Source organism: Lynx canadensis, chromosome B1 (genome assembly GCF_007474595.2).
Source record: "Lynx canadensis isolate LIC74 chromosome B1, mLynCan4.pri.v2, whole genome shotgun sequence".
NCBI classification, from domain to species: Eukaryota; Metazoa; Chordata; class Mammalia; order Carnivora; family Felidae; genus Lynx; species Lynx canadensis.
The window spans coordinates 170,050,423-170,078,252 of record NC_044306.2 but is presented as its reverse complement, the minus strand read 5'-3'; the positions used below and the strand labels follow the sequence as shown (position 1 = coordinate 170,078,252).

At 39.5% G+C, this 27,830-nt stretch overlaps 2 protein-coding genes across 2 annotated transcripts in view; one reads left to right on the top strand and one right to left on the bottom strand.

Annotated features, from left to right (window-relative positions):
• Window positions 1–27,830, top strand: part of GRXCR1 (glutaredoxin and cysteine rich domain containing 1) — a 315,239-nt gene that overhangs the window by 278,692 nt on the left and 8,717 nt on the right. The window contains exon 3 of the mRNA XM_030313952.1: window positions 25,483–25,548. Within this exon, the coding sequence (XP_030169812.1) occupies window positions 25,483–25,548 (66 nt within the window). The remainder of the gene's footprint in view (window positions 1–25,482; window positions 25,549–27,830) is intronic.
• TRIM61 (tripartite motif containing 61) lies at window positions 23,458–23,972 on the bottom strand. The gene is given in 3 exon segments (XM_030313954.1): window positions 23,458–23,641; window positions 23,643–23,894; window positions 23,896–23,972. Coding segments are annotated over 3 exon segments (513 nt in total).

Here is a 27,830-nt window from a genome sequence, read left to right as displayed (position 1 = left end):
CCGCTTTAATTCGTGATAGGATTGCTTTCTTTCCTACCTTCATTTCTTCCTTACTTTCAGTTAAAGTGTGTTTTCTGTCTCATAGGCAAAACATACATGAAATTAGAGGAACAGCTGAAAATGTGCTCCTGGCCAGATGGAAGCAATTCGCTTCCGTAACATCTCAGGAACACCCCCTTCATCTTCATTATCTGTCTCCTTCCTGCTTCTCCTGGACTCTGGGTTATTAATTCCTTGATGCATTGCTACCTTGAGCTGGAAAAGTGGGAGAATGTAGTGAGGGTGCAGACTTTTGCTTTTAGCCTCTCGTGCCAATTTCAGAACAGTGAGCCCTAGTTTTCAATGACTTAATTTCAGCTAAAAAATATTGTTAGGCTCCACGTAGGCTGTGTCGGATGCTGTGTATATTCTGAGGAGTGAAACAAACGTGTCTCTTCTCTCTTTCGTAAATAAGCAAGTGTGGAAGAAAATGGACCAGAGCTCTGTGAGCATAGCCTTTATTTGATAATGCCCACCACAAGAATGCTTGGCAGGAGCTAAGTTACTAGGGAAAAGAAGAGGAAGGGCACCCAGGTGGTTTAGTTCGCAAACGTCTGGCTCCTGGTTTCAGCTCAGGTCATGATCTCACAGTTTGGTGGGTTCAAGCCCCACGTCGGGCTCTGCACTGGCAGCACAGAGCCTGCTTGGGATTCTCTCTCTCTCCCTCTCTCTGTGTCCCTCCCCCACTTGAGCGGTCTCTGTCTCTCTCAAAATAAACTTAAAAAAAAAAAAAAAAGGAGAGAAAATGTTTTAGAGGACTGTATCACGCATAGGTGAGTGGAAATTCACCAAGTTTAAGGAATAATTGGCTAAAACTGGTTCTTGAAAGAGTGACCATTGTTTTTTTGGAGATTGGCAACAACTGCTCGTCAGTATGGACGGTATCAGGAAGGAGGGAGAGGACGGGTTAGGGGCTGAAGTCATTGTGTAGGAGGGTATGGAAGAGAAACAGCTTCAGGAGACAAAACAGGCAGCCCAAATGAAAATTTTTCAGTCTTTCAGTGTGTCTCATTCTACATGATATGAGAAGTTGCTAGGAGGAAATAAAGAGACAGAGAATCCGATTAACTCTGCCCCAGTATACTAGGTAATTCTAAGATCATCAAAATTCTTATGTGGATTGGGGAAAATTGCAAAGTGAATGAAGGATCACACCTGTGCCTTGGCTGGACTCCAGCTGCTTCTGAAGTGGGGGCAGGAAATTGTGCATGTTGAATACCCCGCTGAGTACGTGCTGCCCTTCAGTTTATCCCACAAATTGTATTGAGTGCTTCCCATGTACAGTTTTTCTCTTACGATCTAGTGAAAGACACAAACTCTAGCAGTCATCCTAATAATCACAAAGTGAGCGATATGTTCTGCAAGAAAAGAATGGGGTCTTTAAGAACATCTAATAGAGTACTTTTACCCAGATAAGGGTGCTAGGGAAGACTTTCCTGAGGAAGTATGGGGGTAGGCTGTAAGGGTGAGTAGGTGCTAGAGAGGAACAGTTGATTAGGTCGGAATTTTGAGAAGTTCATTGTTAGCTTATTTGTATGTGTTACTTTGAAATAAATTTGCAATTTAGATATTTTCTTGAACGTTTTTTATTGGGAAAACAAAAGGCATTTTAAACATTAAAAATAGGGGCGCCTGGGTGGCTCAGTCAGTTGAGCCTCCGACTTGGGCTCAGGGCATGACCTCACAGTTTGGATTCGAGCCCCACGTCCGTCTCTGTGCTGACAGCTCAGAGCCTGGAGTGTTTCAGATTCTGTGTCTCCTTCTCTCTCTGCCCCCTCCTCAATTTGTGCTCTATGTGTGTGTGTGTGTTTCTCTCTGTCTCCCTCTCAAAAGTAAATAAATAAACATTTAAACATTAAAAATATACAATACACAGGATTTTTAGGGAAAATACTCTGTATGATACTATAATGATGGATATATGTCATTATACATTTGTCCAATCCCCTAGAGTGTACAATACTGAGTGTCAACCCTCATATAAACCGTGGACTTCAATGATAATGATGTCAGTTTAGGTTCATCAGTTGTAACCATGGGCCACTCTGGTGGGGGATGTTGATAATGGGAGAACAGGGAATATATGGGAAATCTCTGTACTTTTATCCCAGTTTTGCTGTGAACCTAAAACTACTCTAGGAAAAAAGAAATTGTCTTTAATAAGAAAAATACATAGTATTACTGCCTTCATACAATCATGTTCATTTTTCTATATTCCCTTCCAGTATGTATGTATGTATATATGTATACACATGGTTATATATATTTTATGGTGACATTTCACAACGAATGAACTATTTTTCTCTGCTTTTTAAGCCTAGTATTTATGAAAAACAGCATTCACTTTTCCCCTAGAACTTATAATTAAACTTGAGAATGACTTTATTATATATCATCATGGTGACATATTTGAATTTGTTAAAATCTTTCACTCTTCTTGGAAATTAATCTTTCCAGTTTTGTGGTTTGCTTTATAGAGAATGTTGGATATAGATTTTTGTTCCTGTTGAATTGTGTTTTGGGGACAAAATCCCAGATATGGGGATATTAAGCTATCGTTGTATTTCAGCAATATTCATCAATAAACTTTAGTTTTCCTGCTTTGGACAATTTCCAGCGTGGTTTTTATCAGTAAGAGTTTTTTAAAATGTTTATTTATACAGGTATTTTCTTTGCACGTGTGGAAGCGGTCTATTTAAGAATATTTCTGGTAGCAGTAACTGTTTTTTGGTTTTTTGTTTGTTTTGGAAGGGAATGAAGCGGTATGTATCATTTTCCCTCTTCGTTTGGATTTTGCTGGGAAGAGATGATTTGCACATCTATGTGCCAACCACTAGGAGTCACTAGTTTACCACATCCAGGCTATAAGAAACTTGTATCTGCAATCCTATACAGCCGAATTGGCAGTGTTTGGGAAAGCACATGTGGGGCAAATGTTACTAAAATTCCAGTGCTTCTGCTACATTAAATAAAAAGTACATTACGTATATGTGTGCCACACTTTAAGTCAATACAATGAATTGGCAAATTAGGGAATGACATTGTAGATTTTTAATGGTTCTTCCCTTCTAAGGCAGTGTGCAAAATAAACAGAATTTTACCTTTGAAGAATTGAAGGGCCCACTCAGCCAGCTCAAGACAAGGTCTCATGGAGTCTGAGGGCTTAGAAGGTGTTTAAAGCAAAACTATGGTATAATTGTTCAGGCAAAACCAGCTTTCCTACTGCTGTTTACTCTTACCAGAGAACACTCAGATATAAACATCCTAAAGCTTTCAGATTTCATTACCCTACTTCATCACGGGCAGCATTTAATCAATAAAGAGTAGATATCATTTTTTGAGACTATTGTGGTTACTTTAGAAACCTGCAGAAAAAAATTATATATTTTCTCCAAGTAGGTTTTTAAAGATGAAATTTAGGGTCAAACTGATATCATTAGAAACAAAATTATTATGGGAGTGAAGTGGAAATTTAATCTGATTTATAAATCCTGCTTATATGCAATGTCACAGAAATCTATCTCTAACATAAATAGAGTTACAGTCATCTGTCCTTGTGACTTGTGGTTTGCTCTGCTGTGGCTAATACTGTCTGATTAAAAATACACATTATGGCAGGGTAGAAATAGCTTTGGTTACAATATGACAGGGAACAAAGCAAAGACATAAATTTACTACATCCACTGCTATTTTATGACCCTAATAAGTCATCTTTAACTTTGACCTAAAGTGACTTGGGGAATAAATCATCGTCGTTTTTTTCAGCTTCTACTTTTTGTTATGTGAACCCTTTGGTTTGCACAATGAAAAAATCTTGACTAATAATCTATGTATTTGGAAGGTATATTTTTTTAATTCTAGTATCATAAAAGATTTGCCTGTGACCAGTTTTTACTTTTGCTTTAAAAATTGTCAAGTATTCATCGCTTTGCAAATTTACATAGCAAAACCCATAAATCCTCCAAGTTTAGATTTATTGTGGAGAGCTGTCATTCTTAATTGCAGTGTTTTGAAGATGACTGTTACATACCCTCAAAACTGCAATTATAAAAGATGCTAAAATAGCATCCTGACTGTATAAAAATGTAAACTCCAGTAGATACTATACATTTTATAAGTTAATCTTTCATACTAACAAAATAGGCATTAATCAAAGATGAGTATCTTACAATATGCGTGTGTATTCCTCTTTGTCTCTTATCACTCACAATGGGATGGTCACCCTTGGCTACGATCCTTTGACCTACAGGAACTCCGGATTCTACCTCCTGAATATTGTTTCTTTCTGTTCCTTTTCCTTAATTCCTACCGCATTAATTCAGGCTCTTATGTTGAGTCTGTAACCATTTTGACAATTTATTGAGCAAATGAATGGCGTACAAACTGTGTGTCACTTATGGTTATCTTAACTGATAGATGTATAAAATATTCTATGTTAATAGGAGATTATTACTCATAGGAATGATACCTTTTGGGTAGATAATGTCTTTAAATAGATCACTGGAAGTTGAAATTTGGATTACCTATATGCTATTTTCCTTTTCTGCCATCTATGAGAAACTTCAAATATTTGGTGAAGTTAACAATAAATTATGGAAATACAGATGATTGCAGGGTGCCTGGGTGTCTCAGTCGGTTAAGCTTCCGACTTCAGCTCAGGTCATGATCTCACAGTTCGTGGGTTCGGGCCCCACGTCGGGCTCTGTGCTGACAGCTCAGAGCCTGGAGCCTGCTTTGAATTCTGTGTCTCCTTCTCTCTCAGTTCCTCCCCTATTTGTGCTCTCTCACTCTCTCTCTCAAAAATAAATTAAAAATTATTAAAAAAAAGAAATATAAATGATTGAATAAAAGTCATCCAAGTGGCCAAGTTTTATAAGGGAAAAAAACTCTGTGTCTTTTCATTGAAAAAATAAAACAAAGCAAATACAGCAGGGTCTGCATTCGGGCAGGCCTACTTGAATTTCATGATGATTGCATTTCCCAGAAGAGAATCACCTCATCTGCAAATGGGAGGCATGTCCTGACTACTTCATAATGCAGAGGGTTTGTTTCAGGGAATAATGACCTCTGAAGACAGAAATTTAAACAAGAATTTTTTTACTTTTTTCATCTTGCTTCTTGACTTTGGTCATTGCTCAGTTTTATCTGTCACGGATAGTTTTTTTTTAAGTTTATTTCTTTTGAGACAGAGAGAGAGAGAGAGAGATCATGAGCAGGGGAGGGGCAGAGAGAGAGAGAGAAAGAGAAAGAGAGAATCCCAAGCAGGCTCCGCACAGTCAGTGCAGAGCCTGACACAGGGCTCCAACTCACAAACTGTGAGATCATGACCTGAGTTGAAATCAGAGTCGGACACTTAAAGGACTGAGCCACCCAGGCGTCCCTGTCACAGATAAATTTTGAGAACTGACTTAAAAAAAAAAAAACAAACTGATTAACAAATTAACAGCTTTGGCTCTCTTGACTTTGAAATACAACTCGTGTTGTTGATCTGGTATTTAGTGCCTACATTTAGTCCTTCTGGGACATCAAAAAGTATTTTAAAATTAACAATTTCAAACAAAGGTCTTAACCGAAGCACAACTCACATGACACCTGGGTCTCCTGACCGCTTAGGATTTGGGTGACATTCAATTAAAGTGTAAAACTTCATTCCTGATGCATGTCCAACATCCTCACTGTGATTTTCATGAATTCTGGAGGGTGAAAGGGGAATGAGGGTAGAGAGATTAGCATTCTTTTTTTTTTTTTAATTTTTTTACATTTATTTATTTTTGATAGAGACAGAGCACAAGTGGGGGAAGGGCAACGAGAGAAGGAGACACAGAATCTGAAGCAGGCTCCAGCCTGCGAGCTGTCAGCACAGAGCCCAATGCGGGGCTCGAACTCACAAACTGTGAGATCATGACCTGAGCCGAAGTCTGACGCTTAACCAACCGAGCCACCCAGGTGCCCCAGAGAGAGATTAGCATTCTTGAGATCACTTCTGCTGCGGATGCATTTCTTCTTTGTGCAGTTTCTCTCCTGTGGCATACTCAGCCTTGACATGAAATTTAGTCTTTTGCTGGCTTCTCTGTACACGATACCCACAAAACAAGCGGGAGCAGAATTTACTCAAGACTCAGAGCAGAATTTACCCAAGACTTGCTTCGCGCTAAACAAACATGCTTTGACAGAGACAACTTCCAATTAAACAGGAGCGTCTTCAAAGTTGTTTTGGCTGCAGGGCCCTTCAGGTGCCTCACCACATAGTCTCGGATTGCCCCCGTTTATCGCTGCACTCCCTCCCCTCACCCCGCCACTCTCTCAGTCCTCTGTCCTCTTTCTCTCAAAGCAAACACAAAGAATCTGTGTCTATCTCCTACAGAACGGCGAGGCCATGCTCCTTGGCCACCTCTTGTTTCTACTCCTTCCATCCTCAGGCTTACCTTTTCCCTCAAGCGGCCCCCAAACACGGCATATCCTTGCCACAGCTTTTTCCCTTAAAGGTATCTTGCTTGAGGCAACAGTGAGAATTAAAAAACAAAACAAAAAACAAAACAAAACAAAAAAACTCCTATAAAGTTCATCATTCACTGAGTTAAAACAAACAAAAGAAAGCTTTCATTTATTAATACCTCAGAAAAGCCTATGGTTGGCTCGACAATGTGTAAGCATCAGCAAGCAGACAACAAGCCTACTCCATTGGATATCAGAGGGTTGCTGGAGTTTAATTTCACCTTAATGTCCCGTTTGTTATTTGTGATGATATATAAGCCTGCACTGGTTGTGTTAGTATCAAACCACATGGTGGGAGGAGGCTAAGACCGTATTACCAGTTCATGGATTTTTCAGCCATACACCAGGGATAACATGTGTAGCTACAGGCATTTTCCTCCTTCTTCCATCCAACTCTTACCTCTTCCTCAGAGATTGTTGGATGGCTTTGTACTACGGCCAGGTTTTCTTTCCTTGATCTTCAATTGAGTGTGTTTGAAGTAAAATATGCTTCCAGTGAGTCTCTGCGTCATTTCTTTGCTTGCCTTAAATATGGTTGTCTAATTTAGTTAGTTAGGTTTTGAATTCACCTTGAGCAGGGGCAAAAGCCCATCATGCCTCCCTGGATGATAGCTCGGCATGGGGTTTGATGCTCAACTTTGCAGAGGCTCATGCTTGCTCTCTCAGTTGAGTTTTTGACTCTTGGAAAGTATCCGATGTAAAACACTGAATTCCGGAGCCAGTGACAGTTATTTATTCTGCACTGTGAGAAATGGTGTCTGGATTTACGTGGAGTTTCTCTGCAGGGGAAAACTATTTGTTTGTACTCTTCAGAGTATACGTCCTTAGCAGTGTGTGTACCTTACTGGGGGCTTCCAAATGCCTTGCTTGTGATTATTGGGCATGCATGTGATATCCATCTTATATTTTAGTTGATTTGTTCCTGAATGCTGAGCTAAGTGAACCAGTGCTATGATTTTTCTTTTTTCCTTCTTCTTTTTCCTGTCCTCTTTTATCCTGATCAGAAATGTCAGGGGTAAAGAGCTGATAGTTGATTTTGGTCTCATAGAAAAGGTTATTGATACTTGTGGTCTGATATAGGCAAAACCTGTATTGAACAGAATTTAGTTTCTGGGTGTTTGCCGGCATCTTTAATTTAAAAAATATGCCCATATGTCATGGTAGCCTTTGAGAGACTGGTTGGATGCATTTTCTTGTTTGTAACACATTCTTTAGCTTTAATTCTATGCTTTTTTGTGGGCTGGCGCATATGTATTAAGTTGAACCATAACAAATTGCTGATGTTTGCTCATTTTTGGCAATGATGACAATGCCGTGCCGTTCAACCTTATTTTGTTCAAGAACAAAGAGTCACTGTAGGACAAGAGACTGTGACCAGATTGCAAACTATACCCATCAAGGAGATGGCCACAGAATTCAATCTTGTTGTACCCAGTTATCCTGACACTAATATCCAAGGTGGGCAGCACTCATGGGCAAATGAGATGCCAGGTGTGGGTGAAGGGCATGTACACTAAACATCCTGCTTTCTGTTCCTTGGTTCTGAATCATGAGGATTCTTGTCCACTAGGGAGTCCAAAGCCTTGGAAAGGAAGTCTGCTCTGTGGTGTTTCATTCAGCAAATATTTATAAGAAACGAATAGGAGTCCAGCCTGACGCCAGATCCCAGTTATACACAGTGTTGAATTAAATAGCTTATTGTCTCTACTTCTATGGAGCTTACATTCTCCTAGAGGAGATGAGCAGGTAAATAAATATGTACTAAATTATAGATTGTAAACTGCTAGGAAGTTAATAGGATCTGGGATTCAGAGTAATTAGAAAAAGGTTTAATTAATTTGGGTGATCTGAGAAAGGTTTGTCTGAGGATCTGGGACTTAAAGCTAAGACTTGGAGCATGACGATAAGGCCATTATAAAGAGATCCTGGGAGTTGTGCATTCTGGTTGTAGAGATTTGGTACATTTAAGTACATGCCAACACTCTAAGGCAGGAACAAGCTGGCATGTTCTAAGAGTAAAAGAACATGGAAAGAAAGCCCAATGGGAAGTTTGTGAGCTTGAGACAGAGGTGAGTCTAACCCACAGGGTGGGCTAGAGAATTAGGACCATGGTGCACAGAGTCCTATATGTCACAGTAAGAGATCTGGCTTCTGATATAAATGGAAAGCAAAGGTGCTTGCTGCTTTGAATCAGGAGAAAGCAAGTGAAGCGACCCTTCTGAATTTGTAAAATATTATTCTGGCCACCATGGAGAAGAGAATTGGAGGCATGCAGGAATAAAAGCAGGGAATTGCAGTAGAGGTGATGAGAAATGGGCCGATTCAAACTGAACGTTGCAGGTGAATCCACAGGATTTCCCGATGGGTTGGATGTGAGGTGATAAAAACCGAGGAGGCAAGATCGACTGATGGCTATGATGCTGATTAGAGGACCTGGCTACTTGGTGGTACCTTTTATAGTTTAGTAACTAGGTGCTTTGGCTTTGAAAGCCTGGTAGTTGCCATACGAGGGTTTATGCTTCTGGTCTCAGAGGCTGCCTCATTTATACGTTCTAATAAAACTCTTTGGCTTTTATTATCATACCTCGTAATATCTTCACTGGTTAATTTCCTATCTTCAAATATTTTTTCCCATTTTATTTTTAAAATGTTTCTGGGACTCTCTTTATCTTAATTATCTTAGTCTGCTGTGTCCTTGGTTATACTATTTTATTTCACTAATATCTTTTTCCTAGTTTTTATTTGCTTCATTTTCTCTAGTTTTCATTGATTATATTACACTTCTTTTTATCTTGGAATCCGCTTTTTTATTTGACATTTTACTGCTTCAAGTATGCTTTCATTTCTCTTACTTTATTTCATCTTTTTAGTATTAGTATATTCTTTATTATCTATGACTTTACTTTACCTTATTAAATGGTTGAGTGAGATAAATGGTCATTTTATGGATAACTTTTGCATTAGCCTGTCTTCTAAGTAAGAGGGCTCATATTTACTCTCTGGATACTCTGAAACACACCCGCCTATGCCCTCTGACAGATTGCCTCGATTTCCAACCATTTACTTCTGTGCTTCAGGAAGGCAAATAGGAGACCTGACACAGGTCAGGACTTTAAGGCAGAAGTTTGCCTACATTGATGGCTTAAATGAAATGCTGAAGCAGTCTCTAGGACCCAAGAAATTGACAAGATCTAAAATCTATGGTCTTTGTCATCTACCATCACTGAACATTAGGTAAAACTTGTGATATATTAATATCATGGTGTATGAGTATAGTACAAAAGTTATAGCAATAATAGTAGTAATGGGCATTATTTTAAAAAAAAATTTAGAGAGAGAGAGCAAGAGAGCGTGAGCAGGGGAGAGAGTCAGAGGGAGAGAGAATCTTAAGCAGGCTCCATGCTCAGTGCAGAGCCCAATGTGGGGCTCGATTCCACGACCCTGGAATCATGACCTGAGCCAAAATCAAGAGTGCGACACTCAACTGACTGAGCCACCCAGGTGCCCCTGGTGCACTTATTATGTTCTATATTAAACTGTGGCTTAACATGTGTTAATATCATGCTTTATTCTCATAGTAACCCTTAGAGGTAGATATTATTTGTAAATATATATATGGAAAAAGTGAAGTTCAGTGAAGAAAAGCATAATCTTTTGAACCAGGTAGATCTAGATTTGAACCTTGACTCTGCCAAGTATTAGCTGTGTGATGCTCTTGAACAAGTACTCTTGTAACACTTGTACTTTTATAATCTCTTTGAGTCTCAGTTTCCCTATTTTAAAACTGAGGCTTTTAAAAGAGGACTTGTAGGGATGCAGTAAACATTAAGTGGGTAATGCTGTAAAACACATGTTTAATTCTGGGTGCTCAATAAACTATTAGAAGCTTCACTTAAGGCCCTTGCTCAACCCCCCTCCTCCCATACCCTTTAAGAACTGTCCTCCTGGCATTGTGCTACCACTGCAACAGCCAAGTTCCTCAAGAAATGAATCATGAGAGCCTTATAACTTCGAGAAAATCCCAAACTTGCTTTTTTTGGAGGCTGTAGAGGCCAAGACAAAGGGAGATGACAAAGGAATACCAGGCTTTGTTCTCAGTCCAGATTTAGAGACCCGAATTTTAGTCATCCTTCCTGACCTGCCTACACAATTAGTTCCTTGGTGTCCTTCTCCAAATAGAAGACACTTCTGGCAGGGAGAGTTCTGAAAGGAATGGAGAAAGAACCTAAAAATATCTACAAGAAATCTCTCTGGACAAGGCTATTATTGCCATCCTGTTTCACTTCTTTTCCTAAATCTTATAGCTAAAAAAAAAATTCTTAAATTCTGGACAGTACCCAGAAGTTTGTGCTGGCCTCCAACTCACTTCTATAATGTCATCCTTATCCTATCTCTATCTTCTCTATCTGTCTCTGTCTTTGTCTCTATATCTCTACCTAAATCTGTTGGTCCATCCATCCATCCATCCATCCATCCATCCATATGTATGTATATCTATATCTGTTTATAAATCGTAGGTTATTTGTTCAAATAAGGTAGATATTTATTTGTTTCTCAAGTAAGTCTGAGCTGGTAGTGATCTAAGGATATAGATGATCTCGGCTCCATGAGTCATTTTTGTCTTACTGCGTCTCCATTCAGGGTAAGTCCTTACTGCATGGTTAAAAATGGCTTAACACATCACATTTTTTTCCACCTTGTTAAAAGATAAAAAGAATAAGAGTAGGATGACCCGTTTGCTTTTAAGAGTCTGGCCTGGAAGCTGTATGCATTACTTCTGCTCACATCTCACTGGAAGGTCTTAGGCACACGGCTACATCTAACTACACAGGAGGCTGGGAAAAATACTCTTTCACAAAAGCTATGCCTAAATCAATTTCAAAGGATTTTTGGAATGAAAAGGACAATGAAGAGTGGACAGTGACAATGAAGTAGAGGTAATTAATATTCTCTCCACACTACCAATAGAAGGAGAATAGTCCCACTGTAAGGAGGTCACAGCAGTTGATTTAAAAAAGAAACACTTGACAATGAGTCCTTCAAAATGGATCTCTCAATGGAAAGTCCATTACTAATCTTCTGAAAACAACAAAAATAAACAAATATTATTTTCATTACTAATGGTCTATATGTACCTGGCACTATGCTAAGTACATAATATACATTATCTCACTTATTTCTTACAATTGTACCTGATAGTGATATTTTTCTCTTTAGTTTGTAGCTGAGAAAACTGAGGTTTTGAGGACGTAAGTAACTTGCCCAAGCTGCACACCCGATTAAGTAGCAGAGATAGGATTTAATATATGGCTGAACCCACAATTTTAACTCCAATGGTTCAGCCTTTCCAACATATCTGGTTACTCATGCGATTCACTTCCTTTCGCCGTAGGATTACAGAAAGGTTCTCGTCATTCTTATTCTCTTGTTCTGAAGACACATAATAAATGGACTCAAACTGGGATCGTTTCCAATAGAATGAAAGGAATCATGTGATTCATGGCTGCTGGGCTGTTTTCCCTTTTTTCTGTTTTCCCTTCCAGATCCATTCTCTCCCCTTCACTGTTCTGAGCCACAGAAAGGCAAACTTTACAGATTCCTCCAAGCAGGTGCTTTCGCCTTCTGACTTCAGTCACAAGGAGGCTAAGGGGGAGATCTGAGTGAGGTGGGACAGAGGTATTTACGTTCCCTGCTCCCATCACACTGAGGTGCAGTTTGGGCAGTTGCTGAGTTCCCACAGCTACTGCATACAATGCCTTCCTCAAGATTGTTAGACTTATGGGTAGTTACACCGTCATTGTTGCCCACCCCCCTGGTGATTCACCAAGCCCATTGGTTTATTTACTGTTGTCCACACTTCTGTAGATTATCCTTTCATTAAATGCTCCTCAATTAAAGTCTTAGGGCATCCAAGTTTCCTGCTGGGATCTTGGAAGATGCATTGGGTTATTCTCATGAGTTTAAAAAACAACAATTATTAGACAACTGATGACTCTTTAACATTATAGTACCTTATAAAAATGGGTCATCTGCTTCATTTCATGACCATGAACTTCAGTACACTATAGAAAAGTCTTTCTAGTAGCAACTAGGTAGGAGTGATAATTTTACTAAGATCATAATACTAATGATAAGGTAATTTTTATTGAACATCTAAGCTGCAGTGATGATTCTTCCATAGCCTGTCCATGTCTAAACATCCTTGGATCCCATTTGGGATTTAGGCCTATTTAAGTAGGATCTCCCTCCTATTAATGGAATTATTGATATTTGGATCAACTAATTATATTTCTCAACTACCCTCACCACATGAATCTTCCTCATATATTTTTCCTGCTGAGTGATTAAATTCTGTGTTACCCAAGAAAAATAATCGACTCGTCTTCAGTAATATTGTTCACTAACTGTCCTCAGTTTCTGACTTTCCGAAGAATCTTGGCTGAAAGCTAGTTAAATCTCTCATAGTATTTTAGCATGTCTACAATGTAGCTAGAAAGTCCTCAAATTTCATACCACCTTTCTTTTTTAATCACAAAATTGAGATTTTAATCCCAATATTTTGTATGATCCTCTACCTCCCTTTTTATTACATTCTCTTTACTTTATGGTGGCATCATCTGAAAGCAATATAATACTCTTATTGACCTCCTTTTCTAAAAATTATTTATTGACTCTAGACAGGAAATGTTTGTATGCTCAAAATTGATCCTAAATTACAAATTTTCTCAGAGTTCAACATCAACAACAATAATAAATAAACAACTACTATTTATTGAATTCCTAATATATGCCATACAGTGTTGTAGACTTATATATCTCATGTAATCTCTACAACAACATTATAAACATAATTATACCCAATTTACAAATAAGGAAACTGAGTCTTTTTTTTAAAATTTTTTTAAATGTTTATTTTTGGGAGAGAGAGAGAGCATGAGCTGGGGAGGGGCAGAAAGAGAGGGAGACACAGAATCCAAAGCAGGCTCCAGGCTCTGAGCTGTCAGCACAGAGCCTGACGTGGGGCTCGAACTCACAAACCATGAGATCATGACCTGAGCTGAAGTCAGATGCTTGAACAACTGAGCCACACAGGCTCCCCAGGAAGCTGAGTCTTTATTTACATTATTTGTCCAAGTTAAATTAATTTGTAAATGGGGGCACTAGGATTTAATCTGGAATTGTATTCAGAAAACCTTTGGCTGGGGTGCCTGGGTGGCTCCATTGGTTAAGCATCCAACTTTTGATTTTGGCTCAGGCAATGATCTCACGATTCGTGAGTTCAAGTTCCACGATTTGTGAGTTCCAATGAACTCACAATTCATGAGTTCAAGCACAGTGCCTGCTTGGGATTCTCTCTCTCTCTCTCTCTCTCTCTCTCTCTCTCTCTCTCTGCCCCTGCCCCACTTGTGCTCTTTTCTCTCCCTCAAAATAAATAAATAAACATTAAAAAAATAAAAAAGAAAACCTTTGGTTGTAAAAATATATAAGTGGGACTATATCAACCAAAAAGCTTCTGTACAGCAAAGGAAATCATTAACAAAATGAAAAGGCAGACTACCAAATGAGAGAAAATATTTGCAAATCACATATCTGATAAAGGATTAATATCCCAAAATATAAAGAACTCATACAACTAAATAGCAAAAAGACAAACAATCCAAGTAAAAAATGGGCAGATGATCTGAATACACTTTTTTTTCCAAAGAAGACATATAGATAACCAACAGACACATGAGAAGGTGCTCAATATTACTAATTATCAAGGAAGTGCAAATGAAAACCACAGTGAAGTATCACTTCACACTGGTTAGAATGGCTATGATCAAAGACAAGAAATAACAAATGTAATGGAGGATGTGGGTATAACGGAACCCTTGTGCACTGTTGGTGGGAAAGTAAATTGGTGCAGCCACTGTGGAAGACAGCACGGAGGTTCCTAAAAAAATTGAACTACCATATGAGTCATCAATTTCGCTTCTGGGTATTTATCTAAAGAAAACAAAAGCACTAACTCGAAAAGGTATATGCACCCCTGTGTTCACTGCAGCAATGTTTTCAATTCCCTAGAGACGGAAACAACCTTGGTGTTTATCAATGGATGAATGAATAAAGAAATTATGATATACATATATATGTAATATACATATATGCACTATATACACAATATATATACACATATACACACATATACACAATATACACACATCCACACGTATACACACATATACACAATATATATATTATTCAGCCATAAGAAAGAATGAAATCTTGTCATTTTTGACAATATGGATGGACCTTGAAGGCCTCATGCTAATAAGTGAAGTCAGACAAACAAAGACAAATACTGTATGATCTTACTTATATGTGGAATCTCAAGGAAAAAAAATCCTGAGTTCATAAATACAAAAAACAGATTGATGGTTGCCAAATGTGGGGGCACGGGACAGGGATGCAAAATAGGTGAAGGGGGTCAAAAGGTACAAACTTCCAGTTATAAAATAAATAAATACTGGTGACGTATTGTACAGCATTGTGACTACAGCTCACAATACTGCATTGTATATTTGAGAGCTTCTGAGAGTAGATCTTAAAAGTTGTCATTGCTAGAAAAAAATTTGTAACTATGTGCTGTGATGGATGTTAACTAGACTTATTGTGGGGATCATTTTGCAATATATACAAATATTGAATCATTATGTTATGTACCTTAAACTAGTAACATGTTATATGTCAGTTATAGCTGAATGAAAAAAAAACTTTGGTGAACTTAATCACTGCATTCTAAAAATCAGTTTATGCAGGGAATTATGTGACGTAGTAGACAACAGTCTTAAATCTATTAAGTAAAACTGTTTTCCGGCTTCTAGCTCGATCCCCCAATATTATCTTTTTTTTTAAACCTAGTAGTGACTTTGGGGCGCCTGGGTGACTCAGTTGGTTGGGCGACCGACTTCGGCTCAGGTCATGATCTCCTGGTTCCTGAGTTTGAGCCCCGCGTCGGGCTCTGTGCTGACAGCTCAGAGCCTGGAGCCTGTTTCAGATTCTGTGTCTCCCCTTCTCTCTACCCCTGGCCTGCTTTCGCTCTGTGTCTCTTTGTCTCTCAATAATAAATAAACGTTAAAAAAAATTAAAAAAAAAAAAAACCCTAGGGACTTGATGTCACTTTTATGTGATTCAATATTAATTTTAAAGGAACCAGAAAAAATAAATAAAAGAACAAGAGAGATGGTTTTCTGCCATAGAAAAGAGAATAATATATCCCCATGATCATCTACTTTGATGATATGGCTTTATTATAAAGATCAAGATTGGCTTCCATGAGAAAAGTGTTCGTTGTAGCTAGACTGAAAAAAGTAGCTCAACATTAATTACAGAAAACCTAAATCACTGCCTTTGGCAGGCGTTTTTCAACATCCAAAAGTCTGTATTATATAATTACACAAAACAAGTCAACTAGTTTAATTTTGCAGTTAATTCTTCCTGCCAGGGACACAGGAAAACCATGCTCTTTAGAATGAGATTTTCTGAGGAGATTTTACTGTGTCTTTTTTAAGACACTGGAGGGATATCACCACACCTGCTTTGAACATCTTCCAGGCCTAACTGTTTGGTGTAGAACTCCAGGGTCTCCATGGAGTTGGTTCACGTACTGGAGATGATCCCAAGCCGATTCCTGAAGTAAAGTCTGCCGTTGTCAGCAGGGCTCGGGTGGCCTGTCTCCAGGGTTGACGTAACCTCCCGTTCTGGTGGGTCTGGCAGCCACAGAAACAAACATTTACTGAGCACGTCCTTTGGCAGGCGTCATGCTAGGTGTTGGTTGAGGTCCTTGAATGCCAGCCCTGCCATCTGCTCTCCTGATTACACAGCAGAAAAATCCTTTAGTAGCTGGCACCAGACAGCCCAGCCTACCAGTCGTCATGAGAGTGCAGCCTCCAATGGTTTGCTCTTCATTTCCTGTCCTGTGCCCAGCTAAAGGAAGTGATGGTTAGGGGGAAGCAGTCACACAGTCTCCATACCCCTCTCTCCTGTAGGTGTTTGGCAGTCCATCATCAAATCACATCAGCTTGCAGATTTACCTTCACCAAGGTGCCTTTTGATTTATGCCTTTGCTTATTTTTCCTTTTTTTTTTTTTAATGTTTATTTATTTATTTGAGAAAGAGAAAGAGACAGAGAGAGAGTGAGTGCAAGCGGGGAGGGGCAGAGAGAGAGGGAGACATGGAATCTGAAGCAAGCTCCAGGCTCTGAGCTGTCAGCACAGAGCCCGATGTGAGGCTCGAACTCACAAACTGTGAAGATCGTGATCTGAGCCGAAGTCAGACACTTAACTGAGTCACCCAGGTGCCCCTATCTTTCCTTTTTAAATCAGAAGTCATTGTGGGAAACAGCCATTTGGAATGTAATGCTTTTCTTTTTTTTTTTACTACATTTTTTACTACACTTACTACATTTAGTATATACTAATGTATTTACTACAAAATGGCTGAAGATGTTAATATGGCAAATACTTATTGAGTGTCTATGGGGCACCATGCAAAGCGCTGGGTCCTTGAAGAAGTCCCAGTTGCTTTAATCACCACTGGGCTCACAGTGCAGGGGGGCACAAAGTGGTCTCAGAGCACAGAGGAAGGAATACTGATATTTGCCTGGGAAAATCAAAGAAACTTCATCAATAAGGTAACATTTCATTTGGGTTTGGAGGGATGTCTAGAAGTTTTCTGGGAGAGGCTGCGAAGGATAGAATAAATTTGGGGCAAAGGTACAGAGCATGTGCAAAGGCATATTATCTCATGGAAGGACCTGGTATGTCCAGGAGAAGGAGAGAAATTCAGAGTATTAGGAGTACATAGCATTAAAGGACAGGGCTGGAAGGGTTGGTGCAGCCAATAGTGGAGGTTTGTGTCAACCATGCTGAGGAGTCTGGGTTGCATCCCAGTCACTAGAAGGTACTCCAACAAGCAATGTAGGGTGTGCAGTTAAATAGAGAGAAATAAATCACAGGGAAGTGGTTAAGCAAAAGGGAAAAGGAGCCTGATTTAAGCCAGCAGGAGGGATAAAAAAAACTTGTACTATTTGAGTCAAGAGCCACTTCTGTGATGGCATTTATTTAGAGACTATATTTTTATGGTTAATGAAAAAGCAGGGGTATTATTTATTATAATAGCAAGACCATCTAAAGTGTTATGTAAAACATTGCATTGTTAGAGTACTACACTAAAACAAACTTTGTTTGAATTGAGGAGCTGCCTTAGAATAAATTTAAGTCTCAATAATAGCTATCATTTTGAAATGTATTTAGGACATTTCTTTTGTCCTGAATTTTTATTCAAATTTTATTTTATTTTATCATTATATGTATCTTTTATTGCAGGCAACTTTCTTAGTAAGATGAAGTGGTATATGAATAAATGCAAATAAAAGTAAAAATTAAGTAATATATAACATATATGCATACACACAATATGCATATATGTATATATACATTAAAATTTCTGATTTGGCACAAAAACAGACACTCAGATCAATGGAACAGAATAGAGAACCTGGAAATGGACCCACAAACGTATGGCCAACTAATCTTTGACAAAGCAGAAAAGAATATCCAATTGAATAAAGACAGTCTCTTTAGCAAGTGGTGCTGGGAAAACTGGACAGCGAAAAATGAACCTGGACCACTTTCTTACACCATACACAAAAATGAACTCAAAATGGATGAAAGACCTAAATGTAAGACGGGAAGCCATCAAAATCCTGAAGGAGAAAGCAGGCAAAAACCTCTTTGATCTTGGCTGCAGCAACTTCTTACTCAACACATCTCCAGAAGCAAAGGAAACAAAAGCAAAAATGAACTATTGGGACCTCATCAAAATAAAAAGCTTTTGCACAGCGAAGGAAACAATCAGCAAAGCTAAAAGGCAACCGATGGAATGGGAGAAGATATTTGCAAATGACATATCAGATAAAGGGTTAGTATCCAAAATCTATAAAGAATGTATCAAACTCCACACCCAAAAAACAAATAATCCAGTGAAGAAATGGGCAAAATACATGAATAGGCACTTCTCCAAAGAAGACATCCAGATGGCCAACCAACACATGAAAAAATGCTCAACATCACTCATCATCAGGGAAATACAAATCAGAACCACAGTGAGATACCACGTCACACCTGTCAGAATGGCTAACATTAATAACTCAGGCAAGAGCAAATGTTGGTGAGGATGCGGAGAAAGAGGATCTCTTTTGCACTGCTGGTGGGAATGCAAACTGGTGCAGCCACTCTGGAAAACAGTATGGAGGTTCGTCAAAAAATTAAAAACAGAACTACCCTACGACCCAGCAATTGTACTACTAGGTATTTATCCAAGGGATACAGGCGTGCTGTTTTGAAGGGGCATATGCACCCCAGTGTTTATAGCAGCACTATCAACAATAGCCAAAGCATGGAAAGAGCCCAAATGTCCATCAATGGATGAGTGGATAAAGAAGATGTGGTATAAATATACAATGGAGTATTACTCGGCAATCAAAAGAATGAAATCTTACCATTTGCAACAACGTGGATGGAACTAGAGTGTGTTATGCTAAGCAAAATTAGTCAGAGAAAGACAAATATATGACTTCACTCATATGAGAACTTTAAGACACAGAACAGATGAACACAAGGGAAGGGAAGCAAAAATAATATAAAAACAGGGAGGGGGACAAAACAGAAGAGACTCATAAATATGGAGAACAAACTGAGGGTTACTGGAGGGGTTGTAAGAAGGGGGAGGAGCTGAATGCGTAAGGGGCATTAGGGAATCTACTCCTGAAATCATTGTTGTACTATATGCTAACTTGCAGGTAAATTAAAAAAATAAAAATAAATTAAAAAATATTCTGTTTGGTTTTGGTTAATGAGAACATTATTTTTAGTTCTTCTGGACCTCTCAAAAATTTCAGGTCAATAGTTTCCAAACATTTGTGTCCTATGTGGAATCTCAGAGCCTGGGTATTAGCGTGGAGGTATATCAGCCTGAAGGCAGCTAACGCCTGTATGTGTGATTTTAAGTAATTCTTGAGAAAAAATACTTAAATGTCTGTATTTGTTTATTTCGTTTTTTTGATGATGGGCAAGGAAACCCTTGGCCTAACAACTCTTCACAGAGATCTAGAAGAGTGTGGTGAATCCAAGCTGGCTTATACCAATCTAAACTTTTCCTCATCTTATTGGTAAAATAGATCACTGACCCTGTGGCCTGGTATCTTACCTATGTTTCCTCCAGGGCACCAGTCCAAAACACTATGCAGAATCTGATAGGCAGGTTCATTGAACATAGTTTTTCTTATTTTGAATGAAAGAAAATGGTGACCACGAAGGATCATGTACATATGATATTTGGTAACCTTATTGCTCTAATTAATTTCCTTCCTTCATTCTATCTATGTGCTCAGTTACCTACTATCGATCATAAAGATAACAACTTAATCATTACTTGATGGAGTTTTCCCTAATCTTGTTGATTAAGTTAATTGCACCTTATTAGATACACTTTCACAACATCTTGTACCAACAACTCTTTTGTAGTATTTATGACGGTTATAATTTACATTTATTTGTATGACCTTTTGTTTAACATCTGTCTACTCCAAAAGATTTTACATTCTCTCAGGAACAGGGAGTCTTTTTTTTTTTTTTTTTTTGCTTATTGTTTATATCTCAAACACTTAGCACAATGCCTAACCCATAATGGAGACTCAGAATTGTGTTGAATGTGGAAATAAATGAATGGACATGAGTACAAATGAGTATGGTGGCCACTTGTGTACATTCATGGATCACAAATGGTGGGTGAGTGTCCAGCAGCCCTAACCAGCAGGGGCTGATGTCTTTTCTAAACCTGTTCTTGTTGCCTGAAGGTGTGGGTCTCTTTTTTGGTGATTCATGTGGCAAAAGATTATGTAGACTGTCTGATCTCTGGGAAGTTTGTTACATATAAAGTAAAGTGACTTGTTCACATGTCACAGCTCACTGCTCAGAATTTTAAGGGGGAAAGAATTTGAGAATAGAGCTAATTTCATATATTGGAGTTTATAATGAACTAAGTCCTTTTCTGGAATATGCAATGTATTTGAAATAACCAAAAATACCTGACACTGAAGTAAAAAAACAATAGAGATGTTCCTTAGCTTCTCTGACACATTCATCCAGTTTGGAGTCATTGCAGTGAAGGCTTTCATTCACTTGGCTTTTTTGGGACCCATGTCAACAGTGAATCCCAACACAGACTGTCATGTTACTCAGACTGGGAGCTATCTGTACCATTTTTTCACTAATAAATTATATCAGTGAGCAGGCAGCATGCATGGAACAATGGAAAGAATGTATGTTTTGAGACAATATGACCCGAGTTCAAGATCTGGACAGGCTTTGTATTGACTAACTAAAAGGTGCTGGGCATGTTCCTTATTCTCTTCAAACTTCAGTTTCTTCTTTAAAAAAAAAAAAAAAAGAGAGATAATAATGCTTATCTTGCACTGATGATTAAAAAAGCCAATGTCTGTAAAGCACCTAGCATATTACTAGTATCATTAATTTCAGGATTAAATTAATTTTCAGAAAAAAAGATTCTGAATCAATTGAAAAATGCATTAGAAATATTTCCATAGGTATCCTGGAAGTCTTGGCAAACTATGCCAATAATAGAAAGATTAATTTCTACTTGCATGGAACTGAATAATAGACTTACATTGTAAAAGTTAACAAACTCATGTGATACTCTTAACCAAATACCAAGCGGGAAAAGATTACCCCCTAAGAATGTTAATACTTAAAAAAAAATACGCTCTCAGAGTGCTTGGGTGGCTCAGTCGGGTAAGTGTGTGATTTTCGCTCAGGTCATGATCTCGCTGTTCGCTGTTCGTGGGTTCGAGCCCCACAACGGGTTCTGTGCTGACAGCTGGTAGCCTGGAGCCTGCTTCAGATTCTGTCTCCTTCTCTCTCTGCCTCTCTGCCGCTTCACACTTTCTCTGACTCAAAAGTAAATAAACATTAAAAAAATAATTTAAAAAAATACGCTCTCTTCTTTGGGCACGCAAGTGTCTTTATAGACCAAGTAATAATTAGAATGTCTGTGGTGGAAAGCTGCAGGGAATGAGAGCTTTGGACTGGGTGAATGCAGAGCAGCGCAGGGCAGGTTGAGCGCTATCCAAGCCTCAGGATGGGAGGAACCTCGTTTTCCCTGACACTTGCCAGCAAGGCTGAGATCCCTATCCTGCCTCAGCTGCTGCTGCTGCTGCTTAGGAGCAGAGAGGGCAGAGATTTCCTTGTCCTGCCCTGTAAAATCTTGCACTTCAGTTCAGCAAGGACAGGTCAGGTGGAGGTTGGGGACTTGGAACCCAGTGGGGAAGCAGGGGATTTTGACTCTTGTTTCTGTTCAGTACTTGGCAAAAGAACAGAGGGCTCCTTCCAAGGAAATGATCTGGGGGCGGGCCAGGTGGAGTTGTGGGTGGATGCTATATTGAGTAGCAGCAGTTGAGAGAGGGAGCAAGTACTCAGCGCTCAGGTCTCTGTTCCAGAGAATTTTCTCCACCTTCGGCACTTGGTATGCCACCTGTGCACCAGACCCCAGGTGTGTCTTGAACAGAGTTTGGGTACGTTGCTTAATGTGAGCAAAGCCTGTGTTTCTATTGAAACGTAGAATCTACTCTTGTCGTGTTGATGATGCTGGAATTATTTGGCTGAGGCAGGGCAAATTTCATGTATTGATGGGTAATGAGAAAGGCCTTTCCTGGTCTCTGCATCGGATTCTAAACAACTGGCTAAGGAACGCGGACAGCTGAGAGAAGAAAAGAGCTGGAAAGCAGATGCCTGATAGCTTCTCTGGTGCATTCGTTTTGCTTGGGGTCATGTGGTGCATTTTCTTTCATTGTAGAAAAATGATCTATTCCCTTGCTGCTTTAGTTGGTGGACCAGAGTCCCCAGGGGCTTTTCCCATTTTAGCGTGGCTGACTCTTAAAAGAAATAGAATGCAGCAAAAGTAAAATATTACCAGTTATTCCTACATTTTAGAGTTTAATGTTTTGTTTGGTGCTTCCATCACTTTGGGTCTTGCTTTAGGTATGTCTCTTCTGTCCTCCTGGCCAAACCACCCACAAACTAAAGAATATAACCTGCCTTGTACAGTTACATATATCCTCTGTAGCCCTGTGTGTTAATTCCTAGTGCTTTTTAATATATCAAGTTGACATTTCTGATGGTGATTAAGGTGACATGAATTTTATGAGATAAACTGAAGTAAAATAAAACCCAGAACTAAAGGCTCCTATACATCACTACAAAAATTGCCTACCTCATCTTAGAAACCTCCCCTAAGCTTCAAGGTCCAGATCAAATTCTGCCAAGCTCAGAAAGCCTTCTCTGCCGTCAATAAGCAGATCCGTTTCCCCCATGTTATGATTTCCTAGTTGCCCTTTTCTGCATCACCCATTTGACACTTCTTTTCTTCCTCCCCCTCCCTCTCCCCTCCCCGCCCCCTCCTTATTTTTCTTCTTCTTCCTCCTCCTCCTCCTCCCCTTCTTCTTCTTCTTCTTCTCCTTCTCCTCCTCCTCCTCCTCCTCCTCCTCCACCTCCACCTCCACCTCCTTCTCCACCTCCACCTCCTTCTTGCCATATTCCTTTAATTGCCATGAAAATGGTTCAGGGGACTTTAAGGTTTTATATCTATGGTAGATAGTTTTAACATCTGTCAGTAATTCCAGTTTTCACCTTGCATATCTTCCCTCTGTCTCCTTTAATAGATGTTTTAATGTGGAAAGATGCTTTTAAAATGTTAGGTTTTCATTTCGTTTCATTAAAATATCCATTTCCTCATCTTGTCATTGCCAAAGAACAGTCTCTTGCTCATTTTTGAGAAACCACATAAGTTGCTCGAACTCAGACTCTATTTCTTCTTCAGTTCCAATGATTTTCTGGTTTGCACAGTTATCCCCTTTTCTACCTGTTCCACTCTCTCCTTCCCTGGTTCAGTGCAATTCTCCAATCTTTTCCTGTGATGGGGAACAGCCTTCTCTCTGGGTCAAATGCAGTGATTCCAGTGATCAGTGGAGAAACTACACTGTGGACAAAACTTTCCAGTCCTTCTGACAGAAGAAGGCCAACACTTAATTATGCTTTTCACATACGAGCTTCTCTTCCTTCTTCTTCCTCTGGCTTCTTCTTATTTATAGTAGCTTAGCGATTTCCATCAAATTGCCCAGCTGGGGATTGCTTATGAATTTCCTTCCTGGAGAACAATAATGGCAAAATGGACAGGGTAAAGTCTCATTTAGATCCTTCCAGGACAGACTGACTCAAGAGAGACAGAAGTTATGTCCACACTGGGTCTTTCAAGTAGTCCAGACAGATGGGACAGCTAGCCCCTATTTGGAAGCCTGCCAGGGACATCACACACTCCATTGAGCCATGAACAAAGGTGGTGGATGAGGTAATCTGTTCTGTAGTAAAGCCTGGCCCGCTAGCACTCAGGACCCAGTGAGCGATGGGTATCCTCCCACAGACCTTGGAAACTGACCAGCTTTCATTTTCACCGGATTGGCATGTTGATGATAGCTTGTATAAACCTGTTTATCCCTTTGCCCCTTAGCTCTAGAGTCTGTTGCCAAGAATACTCCACAGGCTGGAGTCGATTACATCCTAGAACAGATTAGCTGGGCTGCTGTTTTTTCCACTCAATGATGTAAAGTCAGGCTTAATGACTTTCCAGTTCAAGAAAGTAGCTTTAGGTCCAAGACTAGGAATCTTTCCTGGAGCAAATGGCTGAGCCCGTCTCTGGCCAGAGACTGCTGTGGCCCCAGAGCCTGGTTCCAACACCTATTTCCCATTCTGCATTGTGGTTTACTTTGTTGTACGTTTACATAAAAGTCTATAGTGACCTCCTTATGAACCAGGACGTTTTAAATATCTTAAGTGAGTTTTTGTTTTCCATCCTGCCCAGCACAAATAGGAATCCAAGAAGTATTTATTGTGTGGTGCTATTTCTCCCCGTTTGGTTGATCAATCAAAAACTGATTCAACACCTATTCTGTGCCAACAACTGTTATTCCGTGCCAGGGAGATGTTGTGAACAAGGCACACATGGTCTCTGCCTTTGATCAGAAATAATTTCCTTCCTTATCGAGGAAAGGAAAATCGAGCAGGAGAATGTAAGAAGAGGCTGGAAAGAAAGGAAAATCAGGTAGTTAGAAGAAACACTATGATTTGTTTGGAAAGTGCATACATTGCCCCCATTCTCATTTTCATGGGAAAGTTTTACAAGTTAAAAACAATGGCTCTGGAGTGAGTTCCCTGCTTGTGTACAGATTCCCATTCTGCTTCCTTTCGGGGTGGCCTTGGCATTGTTATTTAATCTCACTGAGGCTCACTTTGTGCTATTAATAGAGCCTACCACTTCAAATTAGATGATGTTGGGTGCCCAGCTCATAATGTGTGCTTAATTAGTGTCAGTGGTTATTAATTTTATTAGTATTATTAGCTGCCACTATCTCTACACGTGAAGGGAGGGTCATGTCAACACCACTGGGAATAGGGTGGAGACAGCCCAGGCTGGGAGTTTGCTCAATGGTTTCCTTTCCCAGATGGCAGAGCTGCCTTCAGGCTCTCTGAACAACTCTGAAGGGTGTGCTGGAACCTTCCATATCTGGACATAATCTGACATTTGTGGGATTCCCAGCTCTCACCTTCTGCTGGCAGTCGTCCTCTTGCTCCCACTAAGCCTTACTAAATGGGAGAATATATGGAGGAAAAAAGAAATTTCCTCCCTTCTTTGGCCTCCTGGTTGTAAATTTACTTATGAGGGAAGAATGGTGTTCAGTATCTTGTGGGTTAAGCTCTCCTGGCTAGAACTTTGTTTTCTCCAATACTAACAAAATGGATTTTCTTCCCCCACCCCACCCTTTCTTGTTAATAGGGTGCTGAGAAAATTTTGTCAATGAATGAATCAGGAGAACTGCAAGACCTCTTAACCAAAATTGAGGTAATTGTGCTTTTAGCAACTTATTTTTAGTAATCAAAATGTTAAAACACATTCTGATTGTAATTGAGTTTTCCTAATTGAATTTTTCTCCCCATGTTCTTACAAATACGTAATGGGATACGTGTGGCAGTTTTCATTTGGTATCACCTGCCATTAGGTTTGCTCCAGCTAGAGTGACTTTAGTGTTAGCTTCTCCCTACCTCATAGTATTAGGTGAGAATCCCAGTCAGCTTTATTAGAGCCTAATTCTCTGTAATAGAGCTGTTGATGAGGTGTTTCAGAATCAGGCAATTGTCTTGAAGCACGTTTACAATTTTTCATTTAAATTATCTTTCCCACGGACCAGCTTATCATTTCTAAAGATTTCAGAAAAATTATTTCTCCTAAAGTGCACACTTTAATTTTGTTCCAATACTTACAATCGTAGCATCAGAGAAATGCATGTTCAAATATGTAATGTATCAAATCAATATGGAACCAGAAAGTCCTCTGCTAAACTATATTATCAGCCTGTTTCTCTCCATAGGTAGGAAGGTCATATCTTTTCTGGCCCAAACTGGGACACTTTGAGAGTAAAGAGGGTGTGTTAATGATTTCTCTGGGACAGCACACATGAACCAGGACATTCCCAGGTGAATTAGGCAATATAGGCACCCAGTATCTATAAGCCCTGCCAGCTCTTCTTGGTCTAGTCTCCTCCACTGACCTCACCTCTGATTCTCTACCACTTTTTGTTCTTTAGTTGCAAGAGACAAGTCTCTGTGGCTTCTTCCTACCATTTCTTTGTGCAAGCTGTTTTGTCTGCCTAGAATGCTCTTATTCCAGGTCCTCATTTACTTACACCATCTTCAAGGCCCATCTTACAGTATCCTTTCTTCCCCAGATCATTCCTGGTCTCTCGCACCTTGGAATTTTTATAACCCTCTTCCTGTTGGGTGCTTACCACAATCCTTTGACTTGTCTATCACCTTTCCTTGGGTATTTGATGGGTGTCCCAAACGAACCAAGGGCTCCTTGGTTTTAGGAATCATGTTTCATTCCTATTGTGATTTCTTTTTTTTTTTTTTTAATGTTTTTTAACGTTTATTCATCTTTGAGAGATAGAGCATGAGCGGGGAAGAGAGAGGGAGACACAGAATCTGAAGCAGGCTCCAGGCTCCGAGCTGTCAGCACAGAGCCCGACGCGGGGCTTGAACTCACGAACCATGAGATCATGACCTGAGCCGAAGTCGGAGGCTCAACCGACTGAGCCAACCAGGCGCCCCCCTGTTGTGATTTCTTCCAGAAGGACAAACACAGTGAGGGCATGGACTATATAGTCAGCAACTCCTCTCAGCTTGAAAATCTGTGTGGATGGACTTCTTTTTTTCTTTTTGTCCCTATACTCGACTCCAACCCCCTGAAACCATGAGTTTAGGTTAATGCATATCTTTTATTTAAATGATTTAACTTGGTTAATGTGCATTATTGTTTTCTGCATACATTTTTTTTTTAATTTTTTTTTTCAATGTTTATTTATTTTTGGGACAGAGAGAGACAGAGCATGAATGGGGGAGGGGCAGAGAGAGAGGGAGACACAGAATCGGAAACAGGCTCCAGGCTCTGAGCCGTCAGCCCAGAGCCTGACGCGGGGCTCGAACTCACGGACCTCGAGATCGTGACCTGGCTGAAGTCGGACGCTTAACCGACTGCGCCACCCAGGCGCCCCTCTGCATACATTTTTAATTTGTGTCATGCTGTTATGTAATACAGCATTGCATTTTTGTTGTGTAATATTTTACACAAATATTTTTTATTTTGTTGCAAATTGTCTTCACTAGGCACTATGTTTTTAAGGACCATGTATGTTGCTATGTGAACATTTAATACATTTCTTCTAACTACTCCATGATGGAAACATATCTGTATTGTCCAAAGTGGTAACCATGGGCTGTATGTGGCTATCGAGCACTTTATAGTCGCTGTTATAGCAAGTAATATGGCTAGTGTGACTGAGAAACTGAAATTTTAATTTTATTTAATTTTATTTGATTTAAAATTAAATTTAAATAGACAAATGTGGCTAGTGGCTCCTGTTTTGGACAGTGCAGCTCTGTGGTGCCTACCCACTATTTTTTATCTACCTGCTTTTCCATTGATGGATACCCAGATGTCATTCAGTACCCTCCTCAAACACTGCTTCCAGGAACAACCTTGAACATGTTCCTTATGGATTTCTCTGGGAGTAGAAATTGCTTAAGCATACACTTAATTTTCCAAGTAGATGGCTCTCTGGACTGGTT